Source organism: Schistocerca serialis, chromosome 7, assembly GCF_023864345.2.
Source record: "Schistocerca serialis cubense isolate TAMUIC-IGC-003099 chromosome 7, iqSchSeri2.2, whole genome shotgun sequence".
NCBI lineage: Eukaryota > Metazoa > Arthropoda > Insecta > Orthoptera > Acrididae > Schistocerca > Schistocerca serialis.
In genome coordinates this window covers 26,800,008-26,818,474 of record NC_064644.1, presented here as the reverse complement: position 1 = coordinate 26,818,474, position 18,467 = coordinate 26,800,008, and the positions used below count along the sequence as shown (strand labels likewise).

The following is an 18,467-nucleotide window of genomic DNA, read 5'->3' as shown; positions in this document are numbered from 1 at the left end:
TAGTCCATCAACAAAGGAGGTGGCTTACAAAACACTCGTTCGACCTATACTTGAGTATTGCTCATCAGTGTGGGATCCGTACCAGATCGGTTTGACGGAGGAGATAGAGAAGATCCAAAGAAGAGCGGCGCGTTTCGTCACAGGGTTATTTGGTAATCGTGATAGCGTTACGGAGATGTTTAATAAACTCAAGTGGCAGACTCTGCAAGAGAGGCGCTCTGCATCGCGGTGTAGCTTGCTCGCCAGGTTTCGAGAGGGTGCGTTTCTGGATGAGGTATGGAATATATTGCTTCCCCCTACTTATACCTCCCGAGGAGATCACGAGTGTAAAATTAGAGAGATTAGAGCGCGCACAGAGGCTTTCAGACAGTCGTTCTTCCCGCGAACCATACGCGACTGGAACAGGAAAGGGAGGTAATGACAGTGGCACGTAAAGTGCCCTCCGCCACACACCGTTGGGTGGCTTGCGGAGTATAAATGTAGATGTAGATGTAGATGAACAAAAAGGAATGCATATTTACAGGAAAATTAGGGTATGTAGATTTTATATCCGAATATCCAGATGGAAAGAATCCTAAAATTTCCTCAGTAACGGTCGTCACAGATGTGGTATAAGCTAAGAATCCGAATACAATTCCACTTGCTACACGCTCATTAACATTAATATTTCCATGAATATCTATATAGCAGAATGCTTAATAAATTAGTAGGGTTGCTGTAGTGTAGATCGTAAAACACAATAGGGTACAGGACTTCGGTATATAAATTGTTGGTCTCCGGATTTGCAGATGACGAAATGTGCTGCAGATTTCAATTATGTGTTCTTAACAATATAACGTGTGCTAAAATATTCGTCGCTGGTGTTCAGTCAAGAAAGTCATGTTCTAAAAATCATCGACAGCCGCTAAGAGATTGCTCATTTGCGGATTCCGTCTTGATTCTTAAGAAAGTTTGAGTTTTCCGAAATGTCGTAGCACACAAGCAAAAAGAGTGTTTCATAATTCTAAAACAGCTCTATTTCAGTGATGTAAAAATGTAATTATATTACTTGCGCCTCTTCGACGCCCCTCCTTGAATTCAGAAAAGCTTGGAAGCTTTCGTTCCTTCTGCTGGTAGGGAGGGCAGGTCTTTCTCATAACCTATATAGATTTTAAGAGCTTCTGTTTAGCCTTAGATGCTTTTCCTCTTTTGAGCGATTTTAATTGGTTTTCTATTCCACGATTACTTATCTCAGTTACTCCCATTTCGGTGTTCGTGCAGTGATTGAAACGACGAAGGAAAATAGAATCATCTGCAGTGTACTAATTTCGGACGTCTGAGTTCAGTATTTTTGTCCTCCATCTTCCGTTCCGGTAGCATTATGGTAACTGAGTGACCGACAGATAATTCTGGTTCTTTTACTAATAAAGAAAAATCATTACCTCTTAGTTATTTTCGTCAAATTAGTCGGTAAAATTTTACTTTAGAATTTAGTGAATGCTTCTCGCACTATCCCATTAGCCTATTTTGTCTTAGTTTGGCGTTTGCTTATCAGCATTGCTTTGACTTCGCTTAAATCTGTTTGATGCTTCCTTCGCTGTGTCAGAAACTTTTTAACGCTGCTATTTTGACAGGGAGTGCTGAAAAGTTGTGACTCCAAATCTGTTTTCTGTTCTCAAATTCCCATCAGATCACCTTGTTAAGCGCTGTCTGGCTGGGCTAGCACTTGGATGGGTGACCATCCAATCTGCTGTGCGCTGTAGGCAAGTGGGGTGCACTCAGCCCTTCTGAGGCAAACTGAGGAGCTACTTGATAGACTTGATAGAGAAGTAGCGGCTCCGGAATCGGAAACCGACATACGGGCGGGAGAGCGGTGTACTGACCACATGCCGCCCCTCCCCCCCCCCGTGTCCGCTTCGGGTAACGCCTGTGGTCTGAGGACGACACGGCGGCCGGTCGGTAGCGCTGGGTCTGCCAGGGCCTGTGGACGGAGTTTGCGAGTTACGTTTTAAGTTCTCTGAATCGGTTTGGATATTACATGTCACGCACATTATTCACTAGCCTTTCCCCCATCACTGACACGAGTCGCAACTTTCTGCCGCTAGAGGGCTCCGAATTGTAGACTGTAACAGCGCGGTCTATCAAGAAACGACGACGGTGTGTGAGAAACTGCGTGCTGTAATCGAGTTTCTAGCCGCAGGAAACGCGCCTCCAATTGAAATTTTAGGTGAATAAAAGATGTGTACGGTGATGATTGTATCGACATGAGTAATATGCCAATGTGGGTTGTTCACGCTCGTAATGAAGGAGATGGTGGTGCTAATCGCATCGTGTATAACAGCGCTCGGAGTGTTTCCGAAACTTAAAGAACACGTTCGTGGTCTTCACTCTGATAGTGATGCAGCAATGCAACTAGAGGTCAGGTTGTTGTTCGGTCAAAAAAGGTCAAAAGTCCTACAGCGACGCTATCAGCAAACTAGTCTCTCATTGGGAGAAATGTGCTCGTCGCCACGGTGACTGTGTTGAGAAGTAAAAGCCTGAAGAATAAATACGTAGAATGTTAATAAAGGTTGTTTTATATAAAAATCTTTAAGAGTTTTCACGTAAGAAATTCGGAGTCATCACTTTTCAGCACGCCCTCGCAGGTAGGGCTAATCCTATAATCTGACATGGAATGGTGATAAAGGACTGAAAACTGCTAAAACGAACACTTGCAAAACATGCAATACATGGTGTTTGCAAACCTCCAACATTCTGATGGCGTGTATCGTCTCATATGACAATGATTCCGAAACGTAGCTCTGTCAGATTTATGCTTACTGTCGTTTGCGGATCGTCCCCCCCCCCCCCCTTCCCCGCTGTAACTTCTACTACATCGAACACTTACCGATTTCTTACACTATTCGCAATCTTGACACCTACCACCAAATTATTTCGTCCCTAACATTCGTATTCTCCCATACCTACACCACGAAATGTTTCCAGCTTTATGTATACCGACACTCCACATCCTAACTCAACGAAGGTTTATCCGCCTACCCCAACCAGGTCACTAAACGTGCCTCAAGATGTACCCATGCTCCTACGGGCTCTTACCTCACCTTTAAACTTGAAGTAATTATGCTTTCTTATGTAACTATTATCAATAACTTCGATTTCTCTGGCAGTAAAGATGGTTAACACTTATATGAGTAGATCGACTCCTCCCCCCACCTCTCCCCGTCGACTGGAATGATGCTGACGTAATAAAAACGAAGTGAAAACAAAAATACGTCGTTAGGCCTAACACCTACCCAAAAATCTACTCTTATCATAGCTTGAATAATAGTTCACGCACTCTCCTTTCATCACTAAGAAACCTGCTATGAGGGCACAAATGTGTCAGCAGGCCCCACGTATACAACATTTATTTAGCTAAGATCAAGATTTCGAGACATTAATGTCTCGCGCAGTTTCGTTAAGCCTATGCAAGACGGTCTTCCTGTACTGGATACTTGTTTTGTTAACGCCACATTGTTATTTAGTAACCATTTAAAATGATCGTTCTAAGAATTTAAATACAAGAAAGGATAGCAGTAATTAAAAAAAGGAGCGAAGTAGGTCTGTATCCTGCTTCCCGTGTTATTCAGTCTATAGCTTTCTCGTGCGGAAATCGGTAGTATGCAGACATTTGGAAAGGGGATTGATATTGACAAACAAGAAAAAGAGTCTATGGTTTGAGAATGCTGATATCCGTGGTACATGTCCATAGACAGAATCTTCTCTTAGCAGTAAGATGTGAGTCTGTGCGTGGTGCCCAGATAGGGCTCTTGTACTGCCAGCGATGAAAGTAGCTGATAGGCATCACATAATGCCATGTTCTTTCAGGAACTGAAGTTCTCGCAGAAAAAGCTTCCCCATCTATAGTATCGCTCTTCTTAGCGTTATGAAAAAATTCAAAAAAAATGGTTCAAATGGCTCTGAGCACTATGGGACTCAACTGCTGAGGTCATTAGTCCCCTAGAACTTAGAACTACTTAAACCTAACTAACCTAAGGACATCACAAACATCCATGCCCGAGGCAGGATTCGAACCTGCGACCGGAGCGGCCTTGCGGTTCCAGACTGCAGCGCCTTTAACCGCACGGCCACTTCGGCCGGCTGAAAAAATTCGTCTCGGCATATTCTTCAGCTAACCGGTTATGAAAAAATTCCACTCGACATGTCCTTCAGCTAACTGCTTAGTTCTAATATTTATTATCAACAATCAAATTACTTGATAGCAACTTTTCTATGATAAATGATGTAGGACGCAGAAAAAGCATTCCTGTGTGCTCTTTTCCAACTTTAGCAATATCTGTAAATTCCAAAAGCAACAGAACTATAAATTTTACAAGGTATCTTCGGTCACCTCCTATGTTGTACAGGATGTACATAAAGTCCGGGAACACTTTCAATTATTTATTGCACAAGAACCAAACGTTGTACAGATATCATACATATGTCAATTTGAAGAGAAACCTACTGTCGCCTGTTTGAATCCTGCCTCGGGCATGGATGTGTGTCATGTCCTTCAGTTAGTTAGGTTTAAGTAGTTCTACGTTCTAGGGAACTGATGACCTCAGAAGTTAAGTCCCGTAATTCTCAGAGCCATTTGAACCATTTGAAGAGAAAACCTGAAAGTCTTTTATCATACACTCCTGGAAATGGAAAAAAGAACACATTGACACCGGTGTGTCAGACCCACCATACTTGCTCCGGACACTGCGAGAGGGCTGTACAAGCAATGATCACACGCACGGCACAGCGGACACACCAGGAACCGCGGTGTTGGCCGTCGAATGGCGCTAGCTGCGCAGCATTTGTGCACCGCCGCCGTCAGTGTCAGCCAGTTTGCCGTGGCATACGGAGCTCCATCGCAGTCTTTAACACTGGTAGCATGCCGCGACAGCGTGGACGTGAACCGTATGTGCAGTTGACGGACTTTGAGCGAGGGCGTATAGTGGGCATGCGGGAGGCCGGGTGGACGTACCGCCGAATTGCTCAACACGTGGGGCGTGAGGTCTCCACAGTACATCGAGGTTGTCGCCAGTGGTCGGCGGAAGGTGCACGTGCCCGTCGACCTGGGACCGGACCGCAGCGACGCACGGATGCACGCCAAGACCGTAGGATCCTACGCAGTGCCGTAGGGGACCGCACCGCCACTTCCCAGCAAATTAGGGACACTGTTGCTCCTGGGGTATCGGCGAGGACCATTCGCAACCGTCTCCATGAAGCTGGGCTACGGTCCCGCACACCGTTAGGCCGTCTTCCGCTCACGCCCCAACATCGTGCAGTCCGCCTCCAGTGGTGTCGCGACAGGCGTGAATGGAGGGATGAATGGAGACGTGTCGTCTTCAGCGATGAGAGTCGCTTCTGCCTTGGTGCCAATGATGGTCGTATGCGTGTTTGGCGCCGTGCAGGTGAGCGCCACTATCAGGACTGCATACGACCGAGGCACACAGGGCCAACACCCGGCATCATGGTGTGGGGAGCGATCTCCTACACTGGCCGTACACCACTGGTGATCGTCGAGGGGACACTGAATAGTGCACGGTACATCCAAACCGTCATCGAACCCATCGTTCTACCATTCCTAGACCGGCAAGGGAACTTGCTGTTCCAACAGGACAATGCACGTCCGCATGTATCCCGTGCCACCCAACGTGCTCTAGAAGGTGTAAGTCAACTACCCTGGCCAGCAAGATCTCCGGATCTGTCTCCCATTGAGCATGTTTGGGACTGGATGAAGCGTCGTCTCACGCGGTCTGCACGTCCAGCACGAACGCTGGTCCAACTGAGGCGCCAGGTGGAAATGGCATGGCAAGCCGTTCCACAGGACTACATCCAGCATCTCTACGATCGTCTCCATGGGAGAATAGCAGCCTGCATTGCTGCGAAAGGTGGATATACACTGTACTAGTGCCGACATTGTGCATGCTCTGTTGCCTGTGTCTATGTGCCTGTGGTTCTGTCAGTGTGATCATGTGATGTATCTGACCCCAGGAATGTGTCAATAAAGTTTCCCCTTCCAGGGACAATGAATTCACGGTGTTCTTATTTCAATTTCCAGGAGTGTATATACCGCCACAGCGTAGTTTGGTAATTTGCCGATAGTCAGTGCTAGTCGCAAAGATGGCGAGTTCAGGTGAGGCGCGAGCTTTCTGTGTGTTGGAGTTCGACAAAAACAAGTGTGCTACAGCTGTTTAGCGGATGTTTAGAACCAAGTACGGTAAGAAGCCACCAACAAGGAAGGCCATTTACCACTGCCACAACAGATTCGTTGCGGCGGGTTGCTGGTGCCCGGAAAAGAGAAGCGGACGTCCCAGTGTGAGTGAACTGAATGTGGAGCGCGTACGAGAGTCATTCATAAGCAGTCCAGAGAAATCAGTCGGTCTCCCGTGAACTCGAAATGGGTCCAATGACAGTGCGGAAAGTCCTGCGACAGAAGTTGTCCACGAAACCATTCAAATTAGACCTAGTGGAGAAGTTCAATGACGATGAAAAAGACAAGCGTTTTGAGTTCTGTTCGCAGTTGCAACAACTGAATGTGGATGGGGCATTGTTTATAACTTAATTTTTAGCTACGACGCCACTTTTCACACTAATGGGAAAGTGAACAGGCGTAATTATCGAATCTGGGGCACAAAGTATCCACACTCATGCATTGAATTTGAGCGTGATTCCACAAAGGTAAAGATTTCTTATGCCTTGTCACGTCGAAAACTGCACGTGCCATTCTTCTTCTCCGAGAGCACTGTCACTGGATATTCCTACTTGGACATATTGCAGCAGTGGCTGGTGCCTCAAATGCAATCGGACTCTCCGTTCATCTTTCAGCAGGATGGGGCTCCACCCCATTTTTATCGTGAATTTCGTGCGTACCTGAACACTGAGCGGCCGCATCGATGGCTCGGACGTGCTACAGAAGGAGGCAGCTGATTCATGAAATGGCCCTCCAATCACCAGATCTCACTTCGTGCGACTTTTTCTGTGGGGACACATTAAAGATCTGGTGTATGTGCCGCCTCGACCACGTGATGTAACAGAGCTCCGGGAGAGAATACGGGAAGAGATTGCCACAGTCGACGATGCCATGCTGCGACGTGTATAGCGAGAATTCTATTACCGTATTGACGTCTGCCGGGTGAATCATGGATAGCATATCGAATGTCTGTCAAAAAAAAAAAAAAAAATCTTGCACATTTTCTCTTCAAAATGCAGTATGTATGACATCTGTACAATGTTTAGTTCTTGTGTAATAAATAATTGAAAGGGTTCCCAGGCTTTATGTACATCCTGTACTAACATCAGTGACCTTGCAGGCAGAAATAAGCAACTGGTCGGTGCCAACTCTCCAGAGTTAGTACAAGAACTGTGTTCCCTCTCTCCAGCTGCCACAACAGCTTGCATGGTTCCTTCCTAGCATTGTACACTAAGACGACAAAAGCCATAGGTTAGCGACATGCACATGTAGAAATGGCGGTAGTACCGATACACTGGGTACAAAACGGCAGTGCATTGGCACTCAGGTGACTGACGTCAAAAGGCTTCAAATGTGATTATGGACGCACGACGAGAATTAAAGACGTTGAATGCTGAATGATAACTGGAGCTAGACACATGTTACATTCCGTTTCTGTAATCGTTAGGGAAGTCAATATTCCCAGATCCAGAGTGTCAAAAGTGTGCGGGGACTACCACATTTCAGGAATTACGTATCATAACGGACAAGGCCATGGCCGACGGCCTTCACATAACGACCGAGAGCAGCGGCGTTTGCGCAGACTTGTCAGTGCTAACAGACAAGCAACACTACATAGAGTAACCGTACAAATTAGTGTGGGACGTAGGACAAACTTATCCGTTAGGACAATGAGGCTAAATTTGGTGTGAATGTGCTATGGCAGTAGATGACCGATGCGAGTGTCGTTGCTAACAGCACGATATTGTGTGCAGCTAATCTCTTGGGGTCGTGGCCATATTGTTTGGACGGTAGACGACTGGAAAACAGTGACCTGTTCAGATGAGTCTCGATTTAAATTGGTAAGACGTGATGGTAGGGATCGAGAGTGGCGCAGACACCCCGAAGATATGGAGTTAAGTTGTGAAAAAGGCTCTGTGCAAGTTGGAGGTGGCTCCATAATGGCGTGGGCTGCGTTTACATGGAATGGACTGAGTCCTTTGGTCCAAAAGAACGATCGTTGACTGGAAATATGTTCGGCCAATTGGAGCCCATTTTCAGCCATTCATGGATGCCATTCATGTTCCCAAGTAACGACGACATGTCAGCGGGCTACAACTGTATACGATTCGTTTCAAGCGTAATGTGGATAATTCGAGCGAATGATGTGGCCACCCAGACAGTCCGATATGAATCCCACAGAACAAATATGGGGCACAATCGAGGCGTCAGTTCGAGCAGAAAATCCTGCACCGGGAACACTTTCGTAGTTGTGGTCGGCTATACAGGCATCATGGCTCATTATTTCTGCAGGGGCTTCCACCGACTTGTGGAGTCCATGCCAGGTCGAGTTGCTGCACTACGACGAGCAAAACGAGGTCAGACGTGGTATTAGGAGGTATCATACCAGTTTTGTCACCTCAGTGTACCGTGCGCCAAGAGTCACAACGTCCCGTCAGTCCCAAAAACAGTAAGAAGAATCGCGCACACCTTCTTCCTGTGCGTACTGCATTTCTTCTTCATCCTATTTGGTATAGGTCTGACGTACTTCAGTAATATATTATAGTCTGTCGCGCGAGTGTTTAGTATGATACTTACTGGTTTCTCCCAATATCTTACCAATGACCTGAAGACTGCGCCCCTCCCCCTCCAAAAAATGGTTCAAATGGCTCTGAGCACTATGGGACCTAACTAACCTAAGGACATCACACACATCCATGCCCGAGGCAGGATTCGAACCTGCGACCGTAGTAGCCGCGTGGTTCCGGACTGAACGCGCCTAGAACCGCTCGGCCACAGTGGCCGGTGATCGTTATGTCAATATTACTATGGAAATGAATAGTTACCAAATTTTTCGATCATGTTACTGTTACGCATTGCACGCTGACAAGTGCCTTTCGCCGGAGGAAAATGTACGAGGCTGGTGACAAGTATTACAGAAGTAAACAAACCCTCAATCAATGTTATATGGGCCTCAACAGCCTTCAGCTAGTGCAAACGGAGTACAGTGACCCCTGTAAAACACGTAGCTGTCTTGACATCCGTGGTTAGTAATTGTAGTGGGCAGTCTGCTCTGAAGTAACCCGTAAGTACGAGTAACGTTAAATGCCGTAAGCAAAGGGATGTATGGGGTTGTTTGTTATTGCCTTTGCCAGTGGTTTGCAGTCTCCAAACGTACACGAACCTAGAACTTGCGACAGTACCTTACATATACGGTTTGGTGGATGGCAGTGCACTTGTGCGAGGAACGCTGCCCATTGAGCAGATTACAGGACCGAAAGACATTTGAAGGAATTCACCACCGCCTCTCTGAATTCAGGAGTTTGACAAGCCCACCATGCAGCGGGGGTCGACCAGAACGTAAAACACCAGATGATGAGGAAGTTCTACTCAGCGCTGTGGAACAAATTGCTGGAATCAGCGCAAGGTGATTACGTTTGCAGAGGAATGCGCCGCACTTGACGATCTGGAGACGTTTATGTGAAAACGTCCTACATCCATACAATCTGCAGCTGGTAAAAGCCTCTGGCTCCTGTGGATAATCCTCTAAGAGTAACGATCTGCCAGTGGTTCCTGCGGCAATGAGTTATGTCGCCCAACTTTGCAGCTGTTGTTTTATCCATTCACGAGGACGGAGTCGATAGTTTGCATAAGCGGCACGTGTGGGCGGATACAAACCATCCTGCAAGTATCTTATCGTCTCAGCAGCAGAGATTCTCCGTTAACATCTGGGCAGTCATTGTTGGCGAATACTTGTTAGGACCGTAGATCGCGCAAGGAAGACTCACTGGGCAGAACTACACAGATTTATTGCGTACTGCATTGTCTGAGAAGTGCATCTTGTCGACAGTTGTACCTCAAGCATGAGAGTGCTCTTGCACTTTTCAGTCTGTCTACCTGGAGGCACCTGAACGCTCATTTTCGTTGAGCTTTGGGTAGGTGCGAGTGGATCGATTCCTTGGTCATCCCATTCACGCGTTTTAAACACCTGGACTTCCACATCTTGGGACACATAAAATCTCTCATTGTATTAGACTGCAGTTGTGGATGATCCTACTCTCCTGCACACATTCCGGTATCCTCTGAGACAGTACGGACTACACCAGACATTTTTCCTGATGCTCGGAATTAAGTAACCTGTATTCAGGAACGATGGGATCACTTTCAACATTTCCTCTGATACGTAATCAGAGTGTACCAGTTGGTGCTACAGATGTACAGCGCAGCTGGTAGGAATTGAAGGTTGGATAACTCTTTATGATACATTTTCAGATCGATGTTGATGTAGCCTCTTCTTGTTACGAAGGCTATTCGGAAAGTAAGGTCCAATAGATCGCGAAGAGGACACCTTCCAACTACTTCTCTACACAGTCGCCACTCCGACTTAAACATTTGTCGTATTCAATGAACTGTGGACGAAGCCCGGCCAACAGGAATTACATGCATTGACCAAAAATGATAGCGCACTGAGAATGCCTAGTTTCTAGCTGTAATCTAGATTTGCCAATAAAAAATTCCAAAGGACGGCCCATAACTGAAATTCATTATTTACAAAAAAAAATTCGTCGTAGCGTTGCACCAACTCTCCAATACCCTCGTCACAGAAGGCAGCCGCCTGTGCTTCCCGCAATTTCCCCACCTGCAGTTTGTCGTCTGTGCCGAGATGTTTTCTTCATAGTCAGTGGTTTATGGGAGCCAAGCCTAGGAAAAGAATGGTTCAAATGGCTCTGAGCACTATGGGACTCAACTGCTGAGGTCATTAGTCCCCTAGAACTTAGAACTAGTTAAACCTAACTAACCTAAGGACATCACAAACATCCATGCCCGAGGCAGGATTCGAACCTGCGACCGTAGCGGTCTTGCGGTTCCAGACCGCAGCGCCTTTAACCGCATGGCCACTTCGGCCGGCCCAAGCCTAGGATATATGGTGGCTGATCAAACACTTTACATCGAAAACGCTGCACGGGCGTCCTCGTTGCCCCTACAGTGTACAACACTGGACTCGCATTCGGGAGGACGACGGTTCAATCCCGCGTCCGGCCATCCTGACTTAGGTTTTCCGTGATTTCCCTAAATCGCTTCAGGCAAATGCCGGGATGGTTCCTTAGAAAGGGCACGGCTGATTTCCTTCCCCATCCTTCCCTAATCCGAGCTTGCGCTCCGTCTCTAATGACCTCGTTGTCGACGGGACGTTAAACACGAATCTCCTCCTCCTCCTCCTACTGTGTACAGCCGAGAACTGTCATGAAGCAGGAAATTTATGACAGGTACGTTATGTATGGTTGCATGAAATCAGGCGAAAACTCGCAGTTGGCACCTATACTTTGCGGAGACATTATTGTTCTATGCATCTCTACATTCTCAGTGTGTGGTCAGGAAAGAGCACCGGCCGGAGTGGCCGAGCGGTTCTAGACGCTACAGTCTGTAACCGCGCGACCGCTACGGTCGCAGGTTCAATTCCTGCCTCCGGTATGTATGTGTGTGATGTCCTTAGGTTAAGTTATAGGGGACTGATGACCTCAGAAGTTAAGTCCCATAGCGCTCAGAGCCATTTCAACCATTTTCAGGAAAGAGCGAAGTGACACGATCAACAGGCATACTACATCTTCATCTACATGGATTATCTGCAAATCACATTTAAGAGCCTGGCAGAGGGTTCATCGAACCACCTTCACAATTCTGTATTATTCTAATCTCGTACAGCATGCGGAAATAACGAACACCTATATCTTTCAGTACGAGCTCTGATTCCCTTATTTTATCATGGTGATCGTTTCTTCCTATGTCAACAGCGTATTTTCAAATTCGGAGGAGAAAGTTGGTGGTTGGAATTTCGTGAGAAGATTCCTCCGCAACGAGAAACGCCTTCGGTTTAATGATGTCTATCCGAATGCCTATATCACTTCTCCTCTATTTCGCGGTAACAGAGAACGTGCTGCCCTTCTTTGAACTTTTTCAATGTACTCCGTCAGTCGTAACTGGTAAGGATCCCACATCGCTCAGCATTATTGTAAAAGAGGACGGACCAGCGTAGTATAGACATACTAGAGATACTGCCATCTATGTAAAGAAAGCTTCTTCGATTTTTTACTGTCGTTTCCATTTCGCGATCTCTCGGAACTTAGTTTCGGAATAGCCCGCTTATACACTACTGGCCATTAAAATTGCTACACCAACAAGAAATGCAGTTGATCAACGGGTATTCATTGGACAAATATATTATACTAGACCTGACATGTGATTTCACTTTCACGCAATTTGGGCGCATAGATACTGAGAAATCAGTACCCAGAACAACTACTTCTGGCCGTAATAACGGCCCTCATACGCCTGGGCATTGAGTCAAACAGAGCTTGGATAGCGTGTACAGGTACAGCTGCCCATGCAGCTTCAACGCGATACCGTAGTTCATCAAGAGTAGTGACTGGCGTACTGTGGGAGCCAGTTGCTAGGCCGTCATTGACCAGACGTTTTCAATTGGTGAGATATCTGGAGAATGTGCTTGCCAGGGCAGCAGTCAAACATTTTCTGTATCCAGAAAGGCCCGTACAGGATCTGCAACGTGCGGTCGTGCATTATCCTGCTGAAATGAAGGGTTTCGCTGGGATTGAGTGAAGGGTAGAGCCACGGGTCTTACCACATCTGAAATGTAACTTCCACTGTTCAAAGGGCCGTCAATGCGAACAAGAGGTGACCGAGACGTGTAACCAATGGCACCCCATAACATCACGCCGGGTGATACGCCAGTATGGCGATGACGAATACACGCATCCAATGTGCATTCACCGCGATGTCGTCAAACAAGGATGCGACTATCATGATGCTGTAAACAGAACGTGGATTCATCCGAAAGAATGACGTTTTGCCATTCGTGCACCCAGGTTCGTCGTTGAGTACACCATAGCAGGCGCTCCTGTCTGTGATGCAGCGTCAAGGGTAACCGCAGCCATGGTCTCCGAGCTGATAGTCCATGCTGCTGCAAACGACGTCGAACTGTCCGTGCAGATGGTTGCTGTCTTGCAGACGTCCCCCTCTGTTGACTCAGGGATTGAGACGTGGCTGCACCATCCGTTACAGCCTTGCGGATAAGATGCCTGCCATCTCGACTGTTAGTGATACGAGGCCGTTGGGATCGAGCACGGCGTTCCGTATTACCCTCCTGAACCCACCTATACCATATTCTGATAACGGTCATTGAATCTCGACCAACGTGAGCTGCAATGTCGCGATACGATAAACCGCAATCGCGATAGTCTACAATCCGACCTTTATCAAAGTCGGAAACATGTTGGTACGCATTTATCCTCCTTACACGAGGCATCACAGCAACGTTTCACCAGGCAACGGCAGTCATCTGCTATTTGTGTATGAGAAATCGGTTGGAAACTTTCCTCATGTCAGCACGCTGTAGGTGTCTCCACCGGCGCCAACCTTGTTTGAATGCTGTGAAAAACTAATCATTTGCATATCGCAGCATCTTCTTCCTGTCGGTTAAATTTCGCTTCTGTAGCACGTCACCTTCGTGGTGTAGCAATTTTTATGGCCAGTAGTGTAGGAGGAATCCTTCCCTGAATTTTTGCCGTAGAGTTTTCAAACATCCTGGCGATTGGAACGTCGTGGCGCAGATCAGAATCATCCTGTCAGATAGGCATTTTGCACCAAGAGATCAGCGCTTTTTTGGACCTGAAAAGGACCACTGCAAATGCGGTCGAAACGTCGGTTTTAATAGTTTCAAACAACCTGCAGGAGGCTGTTATTGAGGTTTGGCATGCTGCTGATGTATTGTACCGCGTGCCGCAGTGCCCGACGCGACTGTGGACGAGGCGCTGGCCTACAAGCTGTTCGGGCTGTTCCTGGTGGGCTTCGAGATGACGTCGTCGGTGCTGAGCTTCTGCGCGTTCGAGCTGGCCGCCGATCAGGCCGTGCAGACGCGGGCGCGCCTCGAGGTGGACGCGGCGCTGCGCCGGCACTCGGGACGCCTCACGTACGACGCGCTGCAGAGCACGCCCTACCTGGACGCCGTCATCACCGGTCAGTGCGGTCTGCGCTGCAGCGCGCCCTTTAATTTCCCTCTAAGTGGGGTTGTTTTGGGGGAAGAGACCAAACAGCGAGGTCATCGATCTCATCGGATTAGGGAAGGACAGGGAAGGAAGTCGGCCGTGGCCTTTCAAAGGAACCATCCCGGCATTTGCCTGGAGCGATTTAGGGAAATCATGCAAAACCTAAATCAGGATGGCCGGACGCCGGATTGAACCGTCGTCCAGTGTGCTACCACTGCGCCACCTCGCTCGGTCCGCCACCTCTAAGTCGTCAGTCCTCTAACTTTTTTGATGGACATCATCTCTCCGCCAGTGACTGTTATAAGTTTTTATTACACTACTGCAATTTCGGCCTTAGGCCATTATCAAGTACTGATATTACGGCTTTAAGACTTATAACAGTCGCTGGCTCCTTAAAGATATTTTTTATGACTGTTAATCCAAGCCACAACAAGTTTAGTCCTCTAACTGGGTTGATGCGACCCGCACAAATTTCTCTCTTGTGCCAACCTTCCCATCTCGGAGTAACTCCTGCACCCAGTTCCTCAATTATTTATTGCATGCATTACAATAACTGTCATCGCCAACAGTTATCATCTGTACAGCACTCTCTAGTGACATGGCAGTTATTCTCTAACGTCTTAGAGCACATCATGCCATGCTGCACATTCTGCATAGCTTAGCCAGAATTTAGATCACAGTCAACCAGTGCTTCTTGTTGGGTTCAGCACAATTTTGACTTTCGCCCGTCAGAACAGCATCTCGTTCTGAAGCTACTGCACCGTGTCGTCGCCGGGGTCGCATGATTTACAGTGTGTACATTTTGGAAGCAGTGAAAGGGATCAATCTAAATTGAGAAAGCTTTTAAAAGACCGTGGACTAGCCACGCACTCCGTCGTCAGACCAGGAGTACACTGGACTCGCATTCGGGAGGACGACGGTTCAATCCCGTCTCCGGCCATCCTGATTTAGGTTTTCCGTGATTTCCCTAAATCGCTTCAGGCAAATGCCGGGATGGTTCCTTTGAAAGGGCACGGCCGATTTCCTTCCCCATCCTTCCCTCACCCGAGCTTGCGCTCCGTCTCTAATGACCTCGTTGTCGACGGGACGTTAAACGCTAATCTCCTCCTCCTCCTCCAGACCAGGAGTGGCCTAGCGGGACCATCCGACCGCCGTGTCATCCTCGATGGAGGATGCGGATAGGAGGGGCGTGGGGTCAGCACACCGTCCTCCCGGTCATAAGATGGTATTCTTGACCGAAGCCGCTACTATTCGGTCGAGTAGCTCCTCAAATGGCATCACGAGGCTGAGTGCACCCCGAAAAATGGCAACAGCGCATGGCGGCTGGATGGTCACCCGTCCAAGTGCCGGCCACGCCCGACAGCGCTTAACTTCGGTGATCTCACGGGAACCGGTGTAGCCCCTGCGGCAAGGCCGTTGCCCATAAGTTTTTATTACACTATTGCAATTTCGGCCTTAGGCCGTTATCAAGTACTGATATTATGGCTTTGAAACTTATAGCAGTCACTGGCGGAAAGATGATGTCCTTATGACTATGACTATGAATCCCAGCTACAACAAGTTAAGTGCTCTAACTGGTTTGATGCGACCCGTTCAAATTTCTCTCCTGTGCCAACCTTCCCATGTCGGAGTACCCAGTTCCTCAATTATCTATTGCATGTATTCCAATAACTGTCATTGCCTACAGTTATCATCTCTCTCTTGTGACATGGCAGTTATTCTCTAATGTCTTGGCGCACGTCCTGTCATCCTGCACATTCTGCCTGGTTTAGCCAGAATGTAGACTACCGTCAACCAGTGTTTCTTGTTGCGTTCAGCACAATTTTGACTTTCACCCACAGATCAGTATCTCATTTTGAAGCTTTTGCACTGTGTCGTCGCCTGGGTCGCATGATTTACATTGTGTACATTTTGGAAGCAGTATAAGGGATCAGTCTAGTACCCACAGGCTGTAAAAATTATTTAATTGCAATGGTGCATATTCAGTCTTGTGTCGTTATCAAATTCTATACTGACAAAGACTGTGCTTTAGCACACGACTACATGAAAATCCATGTCATTGTGGTATTTGTAAGTTGACATTGTTCACTTCAACAAAGGTCAGCATTAGACGAGCATGAAGCTAACAAGGGAACCTCTCCATCGCACCCTCCCTCCCCCCCCCCCCCCCCAGATTTAATTATAAGTTGGCTCAGTGGATAGGCCTTGAAAAACTGAACAAGATCAATCGAGAAAACAGGAAGATGTTGTGTGGAACTATGAAAAAAATAAGCAAAATATACAAACTGAGTAGTCCATGTGCAAGATAAGCAACATCATGGGTAGTACAAGCTCAGGAGCGCCGTGGTCCCGTCGTTAGCGTGACCAGCTGCGGAACCAGAGGTCCTTGGTTCAAATCTTCCCTCGAGTGAATAGTTTACTTCCTCTATTATCGCAAAGTTATGATCTGTCCGTTAGTTGATTGACGTCTCTGTTCATTGTAATAAGTTTAGTGTCTGTGTTTTGCGACCGTACCGCAAAACCGTGCGATTAGTAGACGAGAGGATGTGCCTCTCCAATGGGAACCGAAAACATTTGATCGCAAGGTCATAGGTCAACCGATTCCTCCACACGAAAACACGTCTCATATATTCTATACGACACTGGTGACGGCATGTGCGTCACATGACAGGAATATGTTGTCGACCCACCTAACTTGTACACTTGGCGAATGGGTAAAAAGATTCTTCTACCTTGCCCGATTTAGGTTTTCTTGTGGATTTGATAATCACTCCCAAAAAAGTGATGAAAACATAAGAGTTTGTCACATAAACTGCAACAAATGAATGTAATTGTTTCACAGTCGCACAGTTTACCCTGTGCTCTGTCAAAACATATGTTTTTAACGTTCTCAAATTTTTCCGTGTGTAGACAGTCAAATCCTGCATATGTCGAAGCAAATCTGAACATGTCCTGGAATTTTGGAGAGCGAAGTTGATTTTGTGTGAGTGCCTGAACTTTGATAATTGTCTGAAAATAAAAAATTAAACTCTTCACTCGAGAGAAGACTTGAACCAAGAACCTCTCGTTGCGCAGCTGCTCACGCTAACCACGAGACCACGGCGCTCCTGAGGTCACACTGTCGTTGATGGACACTCAGTTTGTATATTTTGCTTATTTTTTTCATAGTTCCACACAACTTCATCCTGTTTTCTCGATCGATTGATCTGTGTTCAGTTTTTCATGGCCTATCCACTGTGCCAACTTATAACTAAATCTGGGGTGGGGGGTGCGATTGGGAGGTTCCCTTGTAAGTACATCATGACAAGAATATACGTTATTCATACCGTTACCGATAAGATAGTGTTTATTGCATATACTGTTATCGATGTGAACATTCTGTCTTTTTAAGATGTCACCATCAGGCAACAATATACCCGCCAGGGTAGCCGAGAGCGCTAACGCGCTGCTTCCTGGACTCGGGTAGGCGCACCGGCCCCAGATCGAATCCGCCCGGTGTACTGGCCAGCCTGGATGTGGTTTTTAGGCGGTTTTCCACATCCCGCTAAGTGAATACAGGGCTGGTCTCTACGTTCCGCCTCAGTTACACAGCTCGCAGATATCTGAACACTTTGACACTATTTCATGGAGTCCACTAGACACAGACAGTTGGGGTACACTAATTCCGTCCTGGGGGGTACAGGGTGGCGGCAGGAAGGGCATCCGGCAACCCCTTACAATTAAGAAGCCACATCCTATGAACCATGGCCGACCCTGCGTAACCGCGGGACAAGGCGCAAGCGACATAATAGAATAGAGCCATCAGGTAACAGTATACGCAATACATGTCATTTTCACTATTTTCGTAGTCGGGTTGTCTTTTAATGTTGACAAATTCTACCATTTAAAACGCACAGCACACACTGAGATGACGGAAGTAACGAAATAGCGATATCCACATATAAAGATGGCGGTAGTCTCATAAGAGGTATAAAAGGACAATGCACTGGCGGTGATGTCGTTCGTACTCACATGATTCTTGTGAAAAGGCGTCCGACGTGATTTTGACCGTACGAGGGGAATTAGTAGACGCTCAACACGCAATTGTAGTTGGAACTGGATGCAATGGGACGTTCTGTTTCGGAAATCGTTAGGGAGTTCAGTATTCCGATCTCTGAAACGTCGAGACTGTGCCGAGAATACCAAATTTCACGCATTTCCTCTGACCACGGACAACGCAGTGGGTG

General features: G+C 47.2%; 1 protein-coding gene across 1 annotated transcript in view; it reads left to right on the top strand.

Annotated features, from left to right (window-relative positions):
* Positions 1–18,467, top strand: part of LOC126412593 (probable cytochrome P450 6a13) — a 116,540-nt gene that overhangs the window by 66,364 nt on the left and 31,709 nt on the right. The window contains exon 4 of the mRNA XM_050082255.1: positions 13,982–14,212. Coding sequence (XP_049938212.1) covers positions 13,982–14,212 — 231 coding nt within the window. The remainder of the gene's footprint in view (positions 1–13,981; positions 14,213–18,467) is intronic.